At 50.5% G+C, this 18,846-nt stretch overlaps 1 protein-coding gene across 3 annotated transcripts in view; it reads right to left on the bottom strand.

Annotated features, from left to right (window-relative positions):
• The window catches only part of ZCCHC2 (zinc finger CCHC-type containing 2), a 46,714-nt gene extending 34,375 nt beyond the window's left edge, over nucleotides 1-12,339 (bottom strand). For 2 of the 3 annotated variants that reach the window (XM_090039307.1, XM_090039306.1), the window contains exon 1: nucleotides 11,075-12,337. In XM_090039307.1, the coding sequence (XP_089895433.1) occupies nucleotides 11,075-11,701 (627 nt within the window). In that variant the 5' untranslated portion in view covers nucleotides 11,702-12,337. Of the gene's footprint in view, nucleotides 1-11,074 lie in introns of all 3 variants that reach the window. The other variant, XM_090039308.1, reaches the window with a different exon arrangement.
• Nucleotides 12,340-18,846: the final 6,507 nt, after the last annotated feature.

Consider the following 18,846-nt stretch of genomic DNA (forward strand, 5'->3'; position numbering starts at 1 on the left):
GTCACACAGGCTAAAGTGCCAGTTTGGAAGTCTAAAATTAAAAGAAGAAATAAGAAGCCACAAAAGAAACAAACCAGCAGTTCTCTCCCAAGGGGCTTGGTAAATACTGTCAAACAGCAAGCATCTAGCAGTGACTGGGCACTTCACCTTTTTTGTTTTTTTGGATGCTCAGACATTTTTAGGATACCTTACTAAAATGCTGAGGACCTATCCTCAGAGTTAGGTTCCTTTAAGAACTCTTCAATTGGACATCCAAAATTACCTGCACTTTCTAATAGCAAGTATTATTCATTGTATTGTAAATGTACTTAGCTTGTAACCCTGATGTTCTTCATGCACTATTTTAGTTATTTCCATCATCTTGAAACTAGAAGATAAACTAACACTTGGAATCATAAAATGACCTTTAGTTGAAAGCACCTCTGCTGCCTTTTTTCAGCCCAGGGACACCAATACACATGAGGCTGGAAACTGCTGCTCCAGACTCAAGTAATTACCTCATTTCAGCAGGCTTAATTAATCAAGTCTGATCTGACATGCGGTAATTACAGCACACTGGAGCAGTCTTGCTGCATGTGTATAGGTACCCCAGTATAGGTACCCCATAAGCCCAGTTCCCCGAGCCTCTCCTCAGAAGTCATGTACCTCAGACCCTACTTGTTACCCAGGAAGACTCTAGTCATTCACGGATCTTACTTTTGATTGATCATAATCATCTTTTGCTGACACCTTAGACCAGGGGTGGGCAAAATGCAGCCCGGGGGCCGGCCATTCTATCCAGCCCATGGGAACTCTACAGAATTTAGAAAATTAACATTTATCTGCCTTGGGCTGCCTGTCATGAGGCCCTTGATGGTTTGCCGGACTCAGTAAGCAGCTCTCTGCCCAAAATAACTGCCCACCCCGCCTTAGTCTGCAGACTGCCAGGGGACCGCAGACCACAGATTGAAAACTAATGTTTTACACACACAGATGGGGGATGGAGCAGGAGAAAAGATGAATTAATATAAATGTTGACATTAATGTTAATTATAGACACAAATACGAAGGTATGGAAAACCTTCATATCAGCATGAGTTGACCGTCAACTCGGGTGACAAAATGATGCGGTTCTGCATAAATTAACAAAAAATATATATGCAACTTCTTAACAGCGTAAGGCATTACTCAAGGGCTTCAAAAGAGGGGACAGGTGTCTTTAAAGGTAGGTACTTAAAAACAGTACAGCGATACCCACCTGAAATACAGGGAAGAGCTGGAAAAAAAACCCTTTTTCTTTAAATGAGCAGCATACAGTGTTGGTACACAACTGTGCACCATTAACAAATCCTGCCACTCAACAATGTTTTTTCTTCTTACTTTTCTCTTCCCCTGCCTCAAAAAGAAAGTTCTCTAGTACACTGTTTACTTTAAAAGAAACCCTGCCAGTTTCCTGAAACCTGCCAAGTTGTCCAGAAGACTGAAAATAGCTTAGAGGGTATGATTTAGTGGGCAGAGTGCAATGGACGCAATATATCATGCTTATTTAGATATATACAGAAAGGCAATACATGTATTGCCAAATTCAACACACTAGAGTTAAAGACAGTGTACTTCAATAACCCAGATATAAGCCGGAGATGGGCCTTGGATACCTTAAAATCTGTTTGCATGTATATCAGAAGGTAAAGTCTATGCATGCATACGTTTTCATCTTTTCAGTTCTGTCTTAGATAAAACAAAAAAAAACCTTATTACAAGAAAATTAATTACAAAAGAATCTCTGGAAGGATCACTGGTCACATGAACAATGTTTCCTAACCTAGAATGAGATTTTTTCTTTTTGTTAACCTATAAGAAGAGACTTCACAAAACCAGGGAGGGAATGCAAAATCCTTAGACAACAGCACTCATTTTTTAAACAGAGCAAACATGGGATTCTGGATTGAACTCCAGATTACGTAGAAAGAACTAGACGGGCCAAAAGCCAATTGTACTAAACTGTACTACCCAGAGTTGCTCTCCAGTTGTCACTTGTAGAGTGCACAGAATAACATCTAGTTAGGGGGGCATGGGAGGAGAAAGGAGGGAAGAGATACACACAGAGACACATTAGCTACTCTGCAGCAACTTTCACATTTCTGCTCCTATCTCAGCTAATGCCCGATAACTTAGCTCCATTTCATTCAACTGTAAGCTGTTTAGCTTCCACTTACCATGGGATGAAATCAGACAAGCACGAGAATTATTCCCTTGCACAGAGCGTGCACAGTAAGAGAGGGGCAGGAATTTACCTCCATTTGACTTGTTAGTTTGTATATACCCTCCTATATGAAATTAGTATAGATCTAGTCAGCTGTAAGTAGCTTTGAAAACCTTCTTATACACATTATTCTAGCCCTAATCTCCAGAAGCCTGAATGAATACACCATCTAATTCTGCCCCCACAAACTTAATTCCAAAGCAAAACAGCCTTCCATTCTCAGTTACTATTTTACACATACTCTAAACAAAGGGTGGGCAAAATACAGCCTGCCAACTGATTTGATCTGGCCTGTGGGCTCATGCTGGCCAATTTATTGAATCCAGCCTGTGGCTGCCTCTGCCATGGGGCTGAGCCCTGCCTGCTCCTGCCAGCCCAGTCCCAGCCAGCATCAACAGCTTCACTGTGGGGCTGCTCCCATTGTAGCTGTAGCCTTCCAGGTACTACTCAGCTCCCCCAGTCTCCAGCAGCTTCTCTGCCTCCTACCCATGCCGTGTTGTTCCAGGGAGGGGGGAAGCTTCAGCCAGGCAGCTCCTGCCCCAGCGCATGGAGCTCTTGCTCCAGGCCATCTTCCACTCACCTAGCACAATAAATAGCCACCTGTGCACAGCAGGTGGCAAAGTGCTTGAGGCTGAAGCCCTGTGGGCTAGGACAGGAGGAGGAAGAGCCACCACTTAAGGCAGAGGGAGGGTTCAGCCACATTGACAGCAACCCTGGGTGGGTTCAGCCACATTGACAGCAACCCTGCTGAGAAGCTGCGCACCCTGGCTGGGACGGGGGCCGGCAGGTGCAGGTAGGAGTGCGATGCAGGCTGCCCTGAGGGCAAGGCACAGCCCCATGCTGAGTTCCATGGGGGCAGTGCAGGCTGCATCTGCTGCGCCGAGCCTGCTCATTCACACCCTGCCCTCCCTACACCCCCAACTGGCTCCAGGGACCTAGGGTGCAGACAGCCTCCAAGCACACATGTGCACATCCCCATCCCCCGTGGGGAAAACAGAGGACTGTGGGATGCTGAGTATCCTCAACACCCAAGAGAAGCATACAGCCATTCAATTTGGTGTGGGAAAAGCCAATTTTCTTGTGCAAACCCCCTCTCCCCCTGCACAGCTGTACGCTTTTTTGTTGGCAGGAAGGCTTTTCTTTCAGCACAAATCTAACACCTGTATGTGGTGGACAACAGGTTATACTATGCTGAACTATACCTGCAGTATTTAAGCCAATAATTTGTAATATGTGTTTGGTAAAAGTGAAAGTATTTTATGGCTAACAAACCAAAGAAATGAAAGCAACTTCCAAAAGAACAGCTCTGCAACTGACATTGCATTGAGGTTCTTCTTAAGCTGTAGCCAAAGGCTTTGCCAGACAGAGCTTTGAAGTTAACTGTATTACATACAGAAAAGAGAACTGCATTAACATTTTGACAACAGTCCTCCAACCAATTTGTTTTTTCGTTCTCTACAAGAATTCTCCTTCTGGCTCTAGAGCCAGGAACTTTAGGGCTTGAGCCAGGGCACCGCCCATTTTAGGAAGCTGAAACTAGTGCACTTCAGATTTTTCTGTTGTAAAGCAGACTTCACAAAAGCTGTAGGAACTTTAAAACAAACAACACATTTTTTTAAAAACAAGAAGTTACAGGGATATAGGTTGTAGCCATGTTGGTCTAAGGACATAAGTGGACAAGGTTCTTTGGGTAAATTTGATATCTTTTATTAGACCAAGCCAAATAGTTGGAAAAATTCTTCTTTGCAAGCTTTCAGGTATAAATACCCTTCATCAGGCTTTCAGGTATAAATACCCTTCATCAGGCTTTTGTAAATTCAAATGGAATTTACAAAAACACCTTTCACAGGCAAGCCTATGAATTTCACTTCATCAACCTACGGATACAAAAAAAATCATGGACTAAATATAGATACTGGATTTATGACACATTATAACTTGCCTAATACGTGACTCCCCAGATACGTCTCCAAAATTTACCAGCTACATTCAGGCTGTTCCCTGCAGGGGTGTTGAGCAGCTTCCCTGACAACACACTTACATGTTTACCAGCCAGTGCTCCTGGCTGCCTGCGTGCTGTGCTGCAGCTGCACACATGCATACAGCATTTATTGGCCACATTAGTTCTGCGTACCCCTGTGACCTTTTTAAGTACCCCTAGGGGTATGCGTACCCCTGGTTGACAACCACTGGTTTAGAGTGTTGTCATTTATCATCTTCTACTCAAGCTAGTGTTATTCCACTAACTGCTGTAGCAAGGACAACTTCAGAATAATTTGGGAGAGAACCACGTGCTGGAGACTGTTCCCCTTCCCAGTGGCTTCTGACATACCGAGAAGTAACAACGCTATCTTTACTATTGCTGGTAGACGATTAACTGCGTCCTTAAATTCAGAACTCTCATCTATATTCTTTGAAGAATCATTTTACATGCTACAATTCTGACAGGGATGCTTAATAACACTAATTTTCTGTTCAGACTCCTCTCTCTCAAGCAAGACTCCTCTCAACTAGTAAGCAAGTTCACGTGTTGGAAGAGTTTGGAACTCTTTACTCATATCTGAAAGCAAATGGGAGGCACAAGGCTGAAGAAAGGCAGGGAGATCACAGGAGAATGAAGATGGCAGCAAGACCTTTGGCTTATCCTCTACAAACTCCAAACTCTGCTGATAACATAAAACAATACAAAATCCCACATACTGGACACCAGACCTTGGATATCCTCCAGCAAAACTTCAAACCCTGAATGGAGGAAATGCTTCTATTAACATGTGGAGAACCAATCAATTGCGTCCTTCTAAAGCATGCACATCTCCACCCCACTCAGTGAGGAGACTGAATACCTATGAATTGTTTAAATCAGTTCCCCGTTCATGCCCAGACCAGGCCTGATCCCGCCACATGGGGCATATCAATTTGGCAGTGGGGGAGAAGTGGCAGTGTTAGTGTTGCCACTAACCCCCCACCAAGCCTCCAGACCTATAGGCTGGCTGCCGTGGCTCAGTGAGCTGGATCTGACTCGAGTGCTAGGGGTTGAGCAGCCCTGGTTTAAACAGATGAACCTGATAACTTTACTGGTTGGTTATGTTGCTATTATACAGCTGCTCTGTGTACCCTCTTCTGCCTCTCACTCAGGTTCACAAATCCTGCTATTTACCAGCTAGACCACAACTGTAAGCTGTCAAATTTGACACATCCAAGTACTCATTCTTAGTTTACTAGTGCCATAAGAAATAGTTTTGCAGCTATGAAAGGCTACAGAGGGAGTCCCTGAGTCTATTTACACTAAAGCCTCTTACCAAGCTTCTTAACCTTCTTTTTTTAGCTTTTTATCCCTTCTTTAAATAAAGCCACATAGGTCGAACTACTCAACTTTTGCCTTTACCAACCACTTGTTTCACTAGTTTCTTTGTACTAAAACAGTAATTTTAACTTGTGAAAAGAACTTTAAAATTCCTTCAGAATATTAAGCAATCACTCAAGAAATACACTTCTCCAGGAGGCACTACATTTAGTTAAGTACTAATACACCACCTCAGAAAGCCCCAATACATTTCTGAAGACCCAAAACTCGTAGCTGGCACTGACTAGAGAACTATTACCCTCTGGCCTTTGGACAGGTTCAAAGGAGCCCTAAGTGTTTCATACCGTACTATGCAAGTGTACAACCATTTAAAACAAACAAAAAAAATGGTATTACCCTGTTCTTTGTCACCCCTTGCCTCTGACCTCAGACAAGGTGCATGAGATGCACCTAGCTAGATACTTAACCACCATATGACTAAAGCAGGATATATCCACTGGACCTGCTGCTTGATGAAAACTGGGTGTACATTTTTATTTTTTCAAACAAGAACTCTTTCCAGTCTTGTGTTTTTGTAAGCAACTGAAGATTAATTATAGAAAGTGTCATGTTGCCATAACTTACTGAGCAAAATATTCTCTAAATAGAAGTTTTCCTTTATTAGCAGACTAGGAAGGCTCTTTTGAAGGCAGTTCCTTCAGCCAGCTATTAATTATAGTATCACTCAACCTACAGTGATTTCTGAGAGATTGCTTATTTCAATTGAACCTTAGACCTACAAGCATCGCAAACTAAACCTAATGAATTATTCTAGCACAGTGGTTCCCAAACTGTGGTCTAGACAAAGCTATGGTAAGTGGCTTACAGCTCATACAGCACTTCCTCTTCAATTAAAAGCTTGATAAGGAGCATAACATGTTGATGGTTGATAATGGTCTCTTGGGTTCAAGCAGTTTGGGAACCATTGATCTAAAATCTACAGCAAGGGTGTCAAACTCATCCATCCCATCAGTCTGCGGGCTCAACTGGCCTTGCCAGATCCAGTACATAGGGGCCATATAGCAGAGCATCACATGCAGCATACTACCCACATCAGCCCCCCTCTGCCACACGCAACTTGCGTTGCAGGTGGCACGCAGGATGGAACTAGTATTGTGCATGCTTTGTAGGGACCAGAGGGGCTGGCACAAAGCACACGCTAAATATTGCGCCTTGCCAGACAGTACATATCTCCCTCCCATGCCCCCAAGTGCTGGATCTGGGAGTAGTCTGGACCAGGTCATGCTAGAGTCAGCCTGCAGGTACCATCCAGTAGGAGCAGCATGCAGTGCAAACCCCAGAGCGGGGCTGGCACATACAGCAGGCAATGAACAGGGCTGAACATGTCACCCCCACCCACCATGGTACAGAAGGCTGGTGCTGGGTTCATCCTACACCCAGTGCTCTGCCAGACAGCCCTGTGCACTGGCTCTGGCCCAGCCCAACCATATCCAGCACTAGAACCAATGCTCCAGTGCTGGTCTGGCAGGAGGCAGCATGCATGCCCCGTGCTAGTCTCCCCAAGCAGTGTGCAGCACCCATTCCGGCCCACACACCAGGCCAGCTCCACTCCACATCCCATACTGGTCTGAGACCCACAGGCTTGATCATATGACTCCATGAGCCAGATCTGTCCCACGGACCACGTTTGACACCCTTGTTCTATAATACACCCTGCTTATTCCACACCTCAAACAATGTCTCAGATTATATCAAGGCAATGAAGCAATTGTTTGAGGTCCAGAAAAAACAAAAGTGAAAAAACTACACAATACCTGCTTAAAAAAAGTTAATGCTATTTAATCAGTTGACATCAAGGCTCAAGTGAAAGTTTCACTGAACTCTGCTCCATTACTCAAGCTGACATGCAGAGATACCACTAGAGCTACTATATACTGTTTCCATACCATACCAGGTATGAATGGTGATAAGCAGGGATCCCGGTTTTCTGTTTCCCACAGAAAAAACAGGGAAAACCATGGACCCCGCTATTTTATGAGAAAAAAACTAGAAGCATCTTGCTCCCTCAAGGCTGTCATGTGGCGCCTCCGCCAATGAGCACACAGGCTGGCACCATGTGATGCCAGCATTCTGGGGTGCTCCTGCCTGCAGTGCCCCACCCCTGTGCTGGGGGGAGGAGTGGAAGTGGGGGGGGCTGGCATGGCACTGTGGGATGGGGTATAAGTTATCCTGGTGCTTTATAGGATCCGGGAGGCAAACACTGAGGTCAGTGCTTATCAGCAGGTGCTGCTGCGGTGCTCCGGGGAGAGTGCCTGACAGATGTTACATTGAACTGGCACAGCCTGGTGCAGGTTGTTTCTAGGCTGCCAAGGCAGTGCACCTGGGTGTAGGCCTGTTGCGTATTTAACCTGCACTGAATAGAAGAAACCCTCATGAAACAGGCCTCATGTTTCCCTTTTAGCGAGAAACCTGCAGATTCCCCGCTTTTGCAAAGAACCCTGTGGGCTGGCAGAGTTCCAGCCTGCAAGAGCCGATTGCAAAAAGGGTGGGAAACCCCCAACCCTGTCCGGAGGCAGAGGGGGAAGGGTGGGGCCTGAGGCTGTCAGTCACCTAAGGCTCAACTCAGGTGCACTTTCCTTCCTGGAGCCTGTGAGGTAAGTGGGGCTTGTAGAGGGCTGGCGGGGAGAGAGCTGGCTGTGGGCTGAGAACAGGGAGGTGTTAGGGAAAGATATGGAGCGTCCACCCAGGTGGTGGCACATGGACCTCAAGTGGCGTGGTACTGGCCTGAGCAGGCTCTGCACCTTCATGTACAGCTTCCCTGAAGGGCTGATAGTGCACCACTCTGGGTCCATGTGCCACCAGCTGGGCAGGCTATGGGAAGCTGGCTGGGCGCTGAGGCATGGGGAGGTGTTGGGGAAAGCCCAACATGGAGTGCCCACCAGCGACATATGGACCCGGAGTGGCACAGTATCAGCCCGAGTAGGCTTCATGCTTCCATCTGCAGCTTTCTGGAAGGGCTGATAGTGCACCACTCCAGGTTCATGTGCTGCCAGCCAGGCAGGCACTCCATGTGGGGCTTTTCCCCAGCACCTCTCCTCTGCCTACCAGCTTCCCACAGGAGTGCCTGCCCGGCCGAAAGCGCATCAACCTGGAGTGGTGTGCTATCAGCCCTTCAGGGAAGCCATACACAGAAGCACAGAGTGTGCTCAGGCCAATAGTGTGCAGCTCCCAGTCCATGAGCCACAGGAGCTCACAGTGGCAAGCAGCTTTCCTATGCGTTCCCACTGTGCCCTGCCACACTGCAGAGGCCCCAGAGGAGGGTAGCGGGGCAAGAAGCACAATCCTGCAGCATGCACTCACCCTGCTACCACAGCCCGCATAAATCTGGGGGTCACAGGTCCCTCCTGTCCCCAAGAATGTGCACTGCAGCTGGAAGGCAGCCTCATTCCTGCCCAAGCCCACAGCAGGCAGCAGCAGTGGGGGCACTGGCTCCGTGCTCCTTCTCCTGCAGCAGCTGCTGCCTTCTGCTGGGGGCAGGAAGCTGCAGACCCCACTCCCTGGCCCCACAGCCCTGACAACTGGAGGTCCCCCTTTGGCAGGGCTGGGGGGCAGGGGGCAAAGGGCACAAGCAGGGCTGGGAGACGAGGAGTGAGGGGCTAGGGATCTGCTGTGGGGGATTAAGGGGCATGAGGTGGGGGGGCGCTTTAAATTTTAATTACAGATTTTGGGGATTTTATCAGAGAATTTGCGATTTTTTTAAATCAGGGAAAACCAGGATCCCTGGTGATAAGGCACTGTTGATGTAATCAGCAGCTCTAATCAACATTCAGAGTTGATAATCCACAGAATGATGAACTAACCAAAACAGCACGACAGAAATTAACTTATTTAAATAAATTATTTATTGTACTCCACTTACATGCATGCTGAGCAAGTGCACAATTCCTTTAACTGTTGCACAACACTAGCCTCCAATCTGCTGCCTACCACGTAATAATGTAATGGACTCTGTTTATCTACATGTTGGTTAAATGCAAGGGTGTGTTCAACCCCTGGCCAACACAGCCATGCCATCCTACCTGCAGAGGTCCCCGGGGAGTCTGAAAATTTGGCAGCAGGGGACTGCTGGAAGCAAATGCTACTCCCCTGCTGCCAAGTTTCCAGCTCTGGGTGAAGCTCTGTAGAGCAGATCACACACCAGATCTGAAGGTAACAGTGACTCGGGGCCCAATCCAGGCACCCAGGATAGCTAGCAGGACACACTGCAGGCCCTGATCCTGCAGCTCAGGGCCCCATGAGGCAGCAGAGGCCCAGATACAGCCCACAGAGCAACCCCAAAGTGCTCATTCAGCCCGCACCAGTGAGAAGTTGAGCACCACCAGTTAAATGCAACACACCTGGCAATCACACGGTCTACTTTTTAATTCTGCTTAATTAGGTTTCCTTTGCAACTAATTATTTTCCTTCAGTGGCAGCATGTAGACACCCCCTAAGAGCACTGGTGCACCCCCCTGCGACAGCCAGCCAGCGCTCCCCGGTTAGGCAATGGCTGTGAGCACCAGCCGGGGAGTGAGGGTGCCAGGAAAAGCACTGCTGGCACTTCTGGCTCGACACGATCAGCTGTAAGGGACCCCCCTCCCTCACATCACTGACTGCCCACTGGGAAAGCATGTGCCTTCCCTGACCCAGGAGGCACCAGTTGCCCATGTACTCCTTTCCCTTTGCTGGTTCTGGTGCATAAAATAAAATAAATACATCAGAAAACTACCATCAGAAGCCTTGAAAGTGAGAGGAATGAGTGGTCTCGGGAGCTGCTAATATCACTCCTAACTTTAACCACAACCAACTTCTGTCAGTTTGAGGCCTGCTGCCAGACAACATGAAAAGAAGAGCAAATCAATTCCAAGTTGGTGCGTTTCCCGAGGGCTTCTTCTATTCAGCACAGGTTAAAAGCGCAGCCAGCCTTGAACGGCACAGTCTGGGGTGGGTTGTTTTTCGGCTGAACACCACGTCTGTCAGGCAGCCAGTCACCCCGGTGAGTATCAAGCTCAGCGCTGGCCCCAGGGGGCTGTGGGGTGCCAGAATGACATGTGCCCCCCTTCCCGCAGTGCCCCGCCAGCTCTCCACCGCCCAGCGCAAGGGAGACTGGGCACTGCGCAGGCAGGCGCGCCCCAGAAGGCCGGCATCACGTGGCGCCAGCCCCCGCGCTCATTGGCGGAGGCGCCACGTGACGGCCCCCGGGGAGCGAGACGCTTCTCGTTGTTCCCCGGCGCCGTCACGTGACACGGAGGGCAGGCTCCGGTGCCGCCATCTTGAGTGGGGGCGGGAAGCGCGGGGAACCGTTAGGAGCCCGCTTGCCGGCCATCCCGACCCAGGCGCGGGAAGCGGAGCCACGCTCCCCACAGGGACGGGTCTGGCGGAGGGAGGCAGCCCACGTCCTGCGCCTCCCGCCTCGAAGGGGGTGATTCGGAGCCGGCATTGTTACGTCACAAGGGCCCGCGGGATGGGGGGCAGGGGACGGGCGGTACCTGCGCTCCGCGGCGGTCGCAGCCCTCGTCCGCCTCGGCGTCGGGGCGCAGGGCGGCGCGCAGACGGTCCAGGTGGGCGCGCAGCGTAACGCGCTGGTGGAAGGAGAAGGCGGGGTGCAGCGAGGCCATGGTGAAAAGAAGCAGTAGCTCCTCGTGTGCGCGGGGGCCGAGGCCGGGGCCGCGGCCCGGCGCGCAGCTTTGCAGCACAGCGTCGAGCGGCGGCAGGCGGCGGTGCAGGCAGGCCGCGGCCTCACGGTTCTCGGAGCCCAGCAGCGCCAGGCACACGATGAGGCGGGCGCGCGCGGCGGCGTCGCGGAAGTCGGCGGGCGGCCCGGGCTCGCCCGGCGCGTTGGCCGTGGCCTCGCGCTCGCGCAGACCGTGGTAGTCCTTGCGCGCCAGGTCCTCCAGGCAGGAGCCCAGGAAGCGCAGCTCCAGCGGGTTGCACATGTCCAGCAGCCCCACGACGAACTCCAGCCGCTGGCACGAGTCCAGCTCCTGCACGAACCACTCGTACACTGCCTCCTTGCGCGGCGCCGCGGGGCCTGGGCTCTCCAGCCCGCCGGCCTCCTTCAGCCCCGCCGCCGCCCTAGGGCTCGTCTGCTTCAGCGGCAGCTTCATCGTCAGCATCCTCGGCCCGGGGCCGGCGCGGGCATCCGAGGGGCCCCGGCTGGGGCGCGGGGGCGGCAGTCAGGAGCAGCCGCGCATGGTGCGGACCGGCGGGGGCGGGGGGTAAGACGCAGGACCAGGCGCTGCTGCTGCCCTCGGCGTCGCCGGCGCGGACTGGCGGTCGGCGGGGAGGGGAGGAAACCGAACGCCCGCCTCAGCCTATCAAAGGGGTACCTTGGCGGCGGCGCTGCGTACGTCACGGTCACGCTCCGTTCTGACAGCCGCCGCCGGGTCCCGGCTCCTGCCGTCTTCTCTTGAGCATTAGGCGGGGCAGGGTGGGGGGCAATCCCGCGATTCCCCGGGTCGGGCACTGCGCCTGCGCGCAGCCCCTCCCCTTGGCTTCATTCGCTCCCCCCCCCGCCGGGGGGAAGGCGGGGGGCTCAGGGGCTGGGCTGTTTGCGCGTGCGCAGGGTCGGCTATCTCGGGATGGGGGCCTCCAGAGCCTGGGAGTGCGTGAGGTGCGCTGCCACGGGGAGTTAGTGCACTATATTGTATTAATATACTGCGTGTGCAATATATATGTCTTAATTATTTTAGTTATATGCACACACCTACAAATAAAATATTTATACCTTTTTATATATATAAAAATAATTATATAGTATATAAAAATATTGATGTATAATTATATGGCATATATAAAACCTGGTCCGAGAATATAACTGGTCTGAGAATATGCACCATATAATATAGGGAATGGCATATAATTCCCGGGCCAGTGTGTGTGTGCATGTATATATCTATAGATAGATAATCTCAGACCCATGTGTGCATATTATATACATAAAATGTAGCTTGACAATATACACCATATAATTATACGTCAGTATATTTTATATAATTTGATGTATATAATTATACAATGTATTTTATATAGATCTATAAAATATTCTCAGGGCAGTTTATACATAAAACTATAAACTACTCTGAGAATTATACGGCCGTCCCCTCAGGCCAATGGCCCTAGGTCTGCCCGGCCCAGCCCATGGTTGCCCTCAGTGGACTCCCCAAGGGGCTCCAAGCCCCTGGTGGGGCTGCACACAGGGAGCCCACGGCCTGTTAACAGCCTTTTCAGGCTTGAATCTTGCATCTTGTTTCCTCAGTTGAGAATCACTGGTCCAGGGCTTGCAGCCAGGAAACCAGGATGTCAGGACTGAGTGTCTTTTCCCCGCCAGAGGCCTCAGCCCTGCCTGCTGCCTCCGTCTGCCCATAAGAGGTGGCAATGCAGGTGATAATGTCCCGGTAGGATGCCCTTTTCCCTGTAGATCTACGTCCCATTCACACATGGGCTTAGTGCCTGCATTTACTGTACGTGGGTGGTTCTGTTGGGGGCCCACTCCATGAAGGTCCTTGGGCACACAGCTGCCACAGTGAGCGCCTAAAGCCAGCCATTCTCCACTGCTGAGATCTTTAAACCCCTTCCCAGCCAGATGCCGCCAAGGCCTGCAGGCACCTAAAGCCTCCAAGATATCCCCCACTCCCGCTAGACAGGATGTGTAAAAGCACCTGATTCCTGATAGTGGCGCTCTGTGCCACCCCAAAGCACTCCCAAGATCTTCACAGGAAGCTACCCTCTATCATCACACCTGCAGGGCCGTGTTGGGTGTGACTTTCAAGGGAGGTTGATGAAGCTGAGCCACACAGATGGGCAGGGATGATGATGTTTGAGGGGAAATGAAGGGTAGGACTCTGTGGATACGTCCTCAGTCCTCCCAGGATGGCCAAAAGCCTGAAATGCAAGGGAATTGCTAGTTAAGTGGATGACTTGTTTTGAAGACACACTTGGATCAGGAGCAGAAGTAACACCCAGGTCTCGCATTCTCCAGGGAAGTGCCATAGCCACCATCACACTTAGAGCTACTCCAAGATGAGTTGCCCTCAAGGTGCCTACAGATGTTCAGGACCCTGCTTTACATAAAGCACCATTGGTTAGCCCCCCAAATCAACAGACATTTGACTGTTGTAGGGTGGAAGGAAATGGAGCCTGCCTGCACCTGCCCTGGCCAGCAGGCAGGGTGCTCCAGCAGTCTCGGAGGAGGCTGCTGAATCATCCCTCTCTTCACCCCTGCCTCCCCGCTCCCAGCTCTGCAGCTGCCAGCTGGGCTTTGCTCAGCCTGAGCTGGCTGGGAAGGGATTGGAACGGAAGCCCCTGGCGTTGTGGGTCTGGCCCATCTCCCCCCAATTCCTCAGCTGGTATAGCTGGGAGGGGGACTGCAAGGCAAGGGGGCTCCCTTCCACTCCCCACCCCTCCAGCTCAGGGTGTGCAAAGCCCAGCCCGCAGCTCCATACTGCTCCCTGCCCTCTTTCTCCCCGCTGCTAGATCCAGGGGCTGTCCTACCCCCTCATGAAAAATTAACCTTTAAGGGAACACAAGTTCTCTAAGGCACTCCAAAGCAGCGCGCCTTAATCAAACTTGATTTGATAAGGGCTGCCATTTTGAAAGCATTCTGCAGCCATGCACGTGTGTTGTCACACCTGTAGAGCACTTTCAGGGGCCAGATCATGCAAAAAAATGTCACTTCTGTCTGCGTCCTGTGTCAGCCTCTGCCATGGAAGCTGTTCCACTTTGTCTACGGAATGAAATTTTCATTAAGTTTGTGTGAGATTGGTTTTGTAGCCCAGTCATTAGGGCAGTCTCCTGGGATGTGGTTCAAGTGCCTGCTCCAATGAAAATTTAATCATTTAGACAAAGTGGAACAGCTTCCCCAGAAGAGATTGAGAACAGCTCACCTCTTGCTACTTATTAGGCTGGTGGTTATGGCTTCCAAGAGAACTGAGGGACCTGAAGCCAAGTCCCTGGCCTAAATCAGAAATGGGAGGGATTTCCAAGCAGGTCTCCCTCCTCCTGTGGCTATCCTCACTCCTGGGCTTTAATAAGAAATAGGTTAGTGTCTCATTTTTACGAAAAAGGATTGACCTGACTTAATTCCAGGAGAAACATCATGGCTGAGAATCTCAAACAGAGATAATTGCCTCTTCCAGCCTGGAATAAAGTCCTGTTGTACAGAGAACCTAATTTGGGGTTGTGAATGCTAATGGTTGATAAGGCACCTACAAAATTCAGCATTGCAACAGTAAAATTGGATTTATCCCTGGGTACCTCATGTGAGAGATGGTAGCAGGAAACTTACAGTTAATATTCTTATATGTACCTGTGTTTAATCAGTCACACTGTGCAACATTATCAGGGAAGCTCAGAACAGTTGGAGAGAGAAGTTTTTAGGACCCAGCGCTCCGTGAGCCTTGCCATTATTTGTAAGCCATTAGTTTTTAAAATAAATGTTGAGAGTTTGTTAAGGACTGCTCTGTGAGTCATTGTATGTTTACCTGTTGCTTAGAGGTAAGAGGTAACTAGGCCCTAGTTATTTGTCTGAAAACCTTGTGCAAAGCATTATAATATGCAATGACTGTTCCATGACACACACTGCAAATTGGCTGGTTGTAATACTATTACCCTGGTGCAGATCCAGGATTTGGAAAGGTGGAGTGCAAGAGCAGTCACTGTCACTGAAGGGGAGGCTGCATCCCCTCCTCTGAGGCTTTTTCTCCCAACCACCAGTGTGGACAGATTGTCAGAGACTCTGGGAACTTTTTTAAGGTCCCCAAACCATCCCCCTCCCTGTTCAAAGGCATACCTCTTTTCCTCCCCTGCCCCATCTACTGTTGCTGCTTCCCTCTCTGTCCCAGAGGAGGAGAAAGCTTTAAAGCCACTCCTGCTTGCTCCAGCCAGACTGTGCAGAGGCTGGGCTCAGCTGGGAACAGGGACAGTGGCAATGAATGGGAGTTAAGGGTGGGGGAACCCACCCATCTCAGCTGCTGTCATTGTCGGGTTTCTACCGGAGTCCAGTCCCCATGCAGCCCAGCTGGAGAGGCAGGACAAATTTTGAAGCTTTTGCTGCCCCTGGGACAGTGAGAAAATCAGCAGCAGCAGGCAGGAGAGAGGGGGAAGGAAAGGGGAGGGGGTGTACCTTTGAGCATAGAGGGGAAATGGGGATTCCTATGTACTTTGGGGATTTAGAAAAAGTCCCCAGAGGCTCCAGTAGCAGAGTCCAGTCCAAAAAGGGGTTGTGGGGGAGGGTAGGAAGTGCAGTCATGCCACTACACCCTCTCTGGAGCCATCCCTGTTATCACCTCTATGAGTAGTTGAAGAGAAAATATTCAACTCCCCATCTTCAGTTCTGGGTAACAGGGCTGAAGAATAGTGAGAACTAGTCCCCAAATGGCTTGTCTGCACAATGTCACATGCAGTTACTTTTGTTTCAGATTAACAGGTTTTTGCCCCTGTTTACCAAAAAAAAAATCATTTAACAGGAACAAGAAACTTATTCTGGAATAAGAGTGTTCATATCTTAAATGCCTATATACCAATGCTCATAGTATGGGAAACAAACAGGAGGAACTCGCCCTCAGAATAGCCAGTTCAAACCCAGACATAATAGGGCTTACAGAAACATGGTGGGATTCATCCCACGACTGGGCAGTTAGCATTAGGGGCTATAGGCTTTACAGGCGGGATAGAGAAGGAAGGAAAGGTGGGGGTCTGGTGCTCTATGTCAAGGAGCAATACACATCCTCTGCCAGCGGAATGGGGTCAGAGGGGCAAGCTAAAATGTTCTGGGTCAAGATACAAGGGGGCCGTAGGGAGAGGGATTTAACGGTGGGGGTCTACTACAGACCCCCCCAGCCAAGGGGAGGAGCTGGACCAGGAATTTTTGGGCCAGCTTGCAGAGGCACTTAAGGCGAAGGATATAGTTGTCATGGGTGATTTAAGTTTCCCGGACATCTGCTGGGAGGAACAGTCAGCCAGGTGGGACCGTTCCAGGAGGTTCCTGGCTGAGATACAGGACCTCCATCTAACCCAGGAGGTACACAGTCCCACCAGAGGAAGTGGCCTCGTCGCCTGGTCCTGGCCATGGGCAATGACCTGGTAAGGGGCCTCCAGGTCCTTGACCACCTGGGTGATAGCAATCATCGCTTGCTGGAATTCACCATCCAGCGCAGGGTGTCAAGGGCCTGCAGCAAGGCGGTAGCCCTAGACTTGAAGAGGGCCAACTTCAACGAGTTGAGATTAGTGGGAGAGGCGCTGGGGTTCTCGAGAGCAGGGGAGCTCAGTGCCCAAGATGAGTGGTCGTTCCTTAAGGAGACAATACTCAGGATCCAAGGGGTGACCATCCTAACAAGAAGCAATGGGGGCAAGAGTGCCCGAAAGCCCCCCTGGCTTATCAAGGGCGTCCGGAAATGCCTGATTGCTGAAAAGGTGACATACACCAGGTGGAAGGGGGGTGCTATCACCAAAGAGGAGTATACCGCCTCTGCTCGGGCCTGTAGGGGGACTGTCAGGAAAGCTAAGGCAGACATAGAGCTAAGACTAGTGTCCAAGATCAAAGATAATAAAAAGTCCTTTTTCAAATATATAGGGAGGATGAAGAAAGCACTGGGAAATGTGGGGCCCCTGCAAGATCCTCTGGGCAATCTGGTGGTTGCACCAGAGGAGAAAGCAGACCTCTTTAACCAATTCTTCACCTCCATTTTCTTCTGCAGGGACCGGGACTTCCCCACCGTGATGCAAGACAGACTCGAGCAGAACGCCTCCAGACCTCAGGTTGGGGAGGACCGGGTTAGAGAACTTCTGGAGGGGCTGGACGTGTTCAAATCAGCAGGTCCGGATGCTCTCGACCCCAGGGTGTTGAGGGAGCTAGCAGGAGTTATTGCAGGGTCCTTGGCATGGCTTTATGAGTGCTTGTGGTGCTCAGACCAGGTGCCAGATGATTGGCAGATAGCCAACATGGTCCCCATCTTTAAAAAAGGGAGGAGGGAGGATCTGGGCAACTATAGGCCCGTCAGTCTTACCTCAATCCTAGGGAAACTCTTTGAGAAGATCATCAAGGAGCACATCTGCGATGGGCCGGCTTCAGGGATGATGCTCAAGGGCAACCAGCATGGTTTCATTAGGGGCAGGTCATGTCAGACCAACTTGATTGCCTTTTATGATCAGGTCACAAAAGCTTTGGATGCAGGTGTCACCGTGGATGTAGTCTTTCTGGACTTCAACAAGGCCTTTGACACCATCTCCCACCCCATCCTCATTAAAAAACTAGGTGACTGTGGCATTGATGCCTACACAGTCAGATGGACTGCAGATTGGCTGAAGGGTCGTGCTCAGAGGGTGGTGGTGGACGGGTCATATTCGACCTGGGAGGAAGTGGGCAGCAGAGTCCCCCAGGGCTTGGTCCTTGGGCCCACGCTGTTCAATCTCTTTATCACTGATTTGGATGATGGGATGAAAAGCAACCTGTTTAAATTTGCTGATGACACCAAAATTTGGGGTGAGGTGAGCATGCTAGTAGGGAGGGAAAGACTGCAGCAAGACCTGGATAGGTTACAGGGGTGAGTTAGCAAAAACAGGATCAGTTTCAATAGTGACAAGTGCAGGGTACTGCACTTGGGCAGCAGTAACCAGCAGCACACTTATAAGATGGGAAACTTCCCTCTTGAGAGCACAGAGGCAGAAAGGGATCTTGAAGTCATTATTGACTCCAAGATGAACATGGGCTGACAATGCGAGGTCACGGTTGGCAGGGCGAACCACACCTTGTCGTGCATCCACAGGTGCATCTCTAGCAGGACCAAGGAGGTGATCCTCCCCCTCTACGTGACACTGGTCAGGCCACAGCTGGAGTACTGTGTTCAGTTCTGTGTGCCCCATTTCAGGAGGGATGTGGACAACATGGAGAGGGTCCAGAGGAGGGCCACCCGCATGATCCGGGGACAACAGGGCAGACCCTACAATGAGAGACTGCGGGACCTGAACCTGTTCAGCCTTCACAAGAGAAAGCTGAGGGGGGAACTGGTGACCGTCTATAAACTCACTAGGGGGGACCAGAAGGGTCTGGGAGAGACGTTGTTTCCCCTAGCGCCCCCTGGCATAACAAGGAATAATGGCCACAAGTAGTTGGAGAGTAGGTTTATATTAGACATCTGTAAGAACTACTTCACAGTCAGGGCGGCTAGGATCTGGAACCAACTTCCAAGGGAAGTGGTGCTGGCTCCTACCCTGGGGGTCTTTAAGAAGAGGCTTGATGCCTACCTGGCTGGAGTCATCTGAG

This window comes from Crocodylus siamensis, chromosome 3 (assembly GCF_052110815.1).
Source record: "Crocodylus siamensis isolate JL-2025a chromosome 3, ASM5211081v1, whole genome shotgun sequence".
NCBI lineage: Eukaryota > Metazoa > Chordata > Crocodylia > Crocodylidae > Crocodylus > Crocodylus siamensis.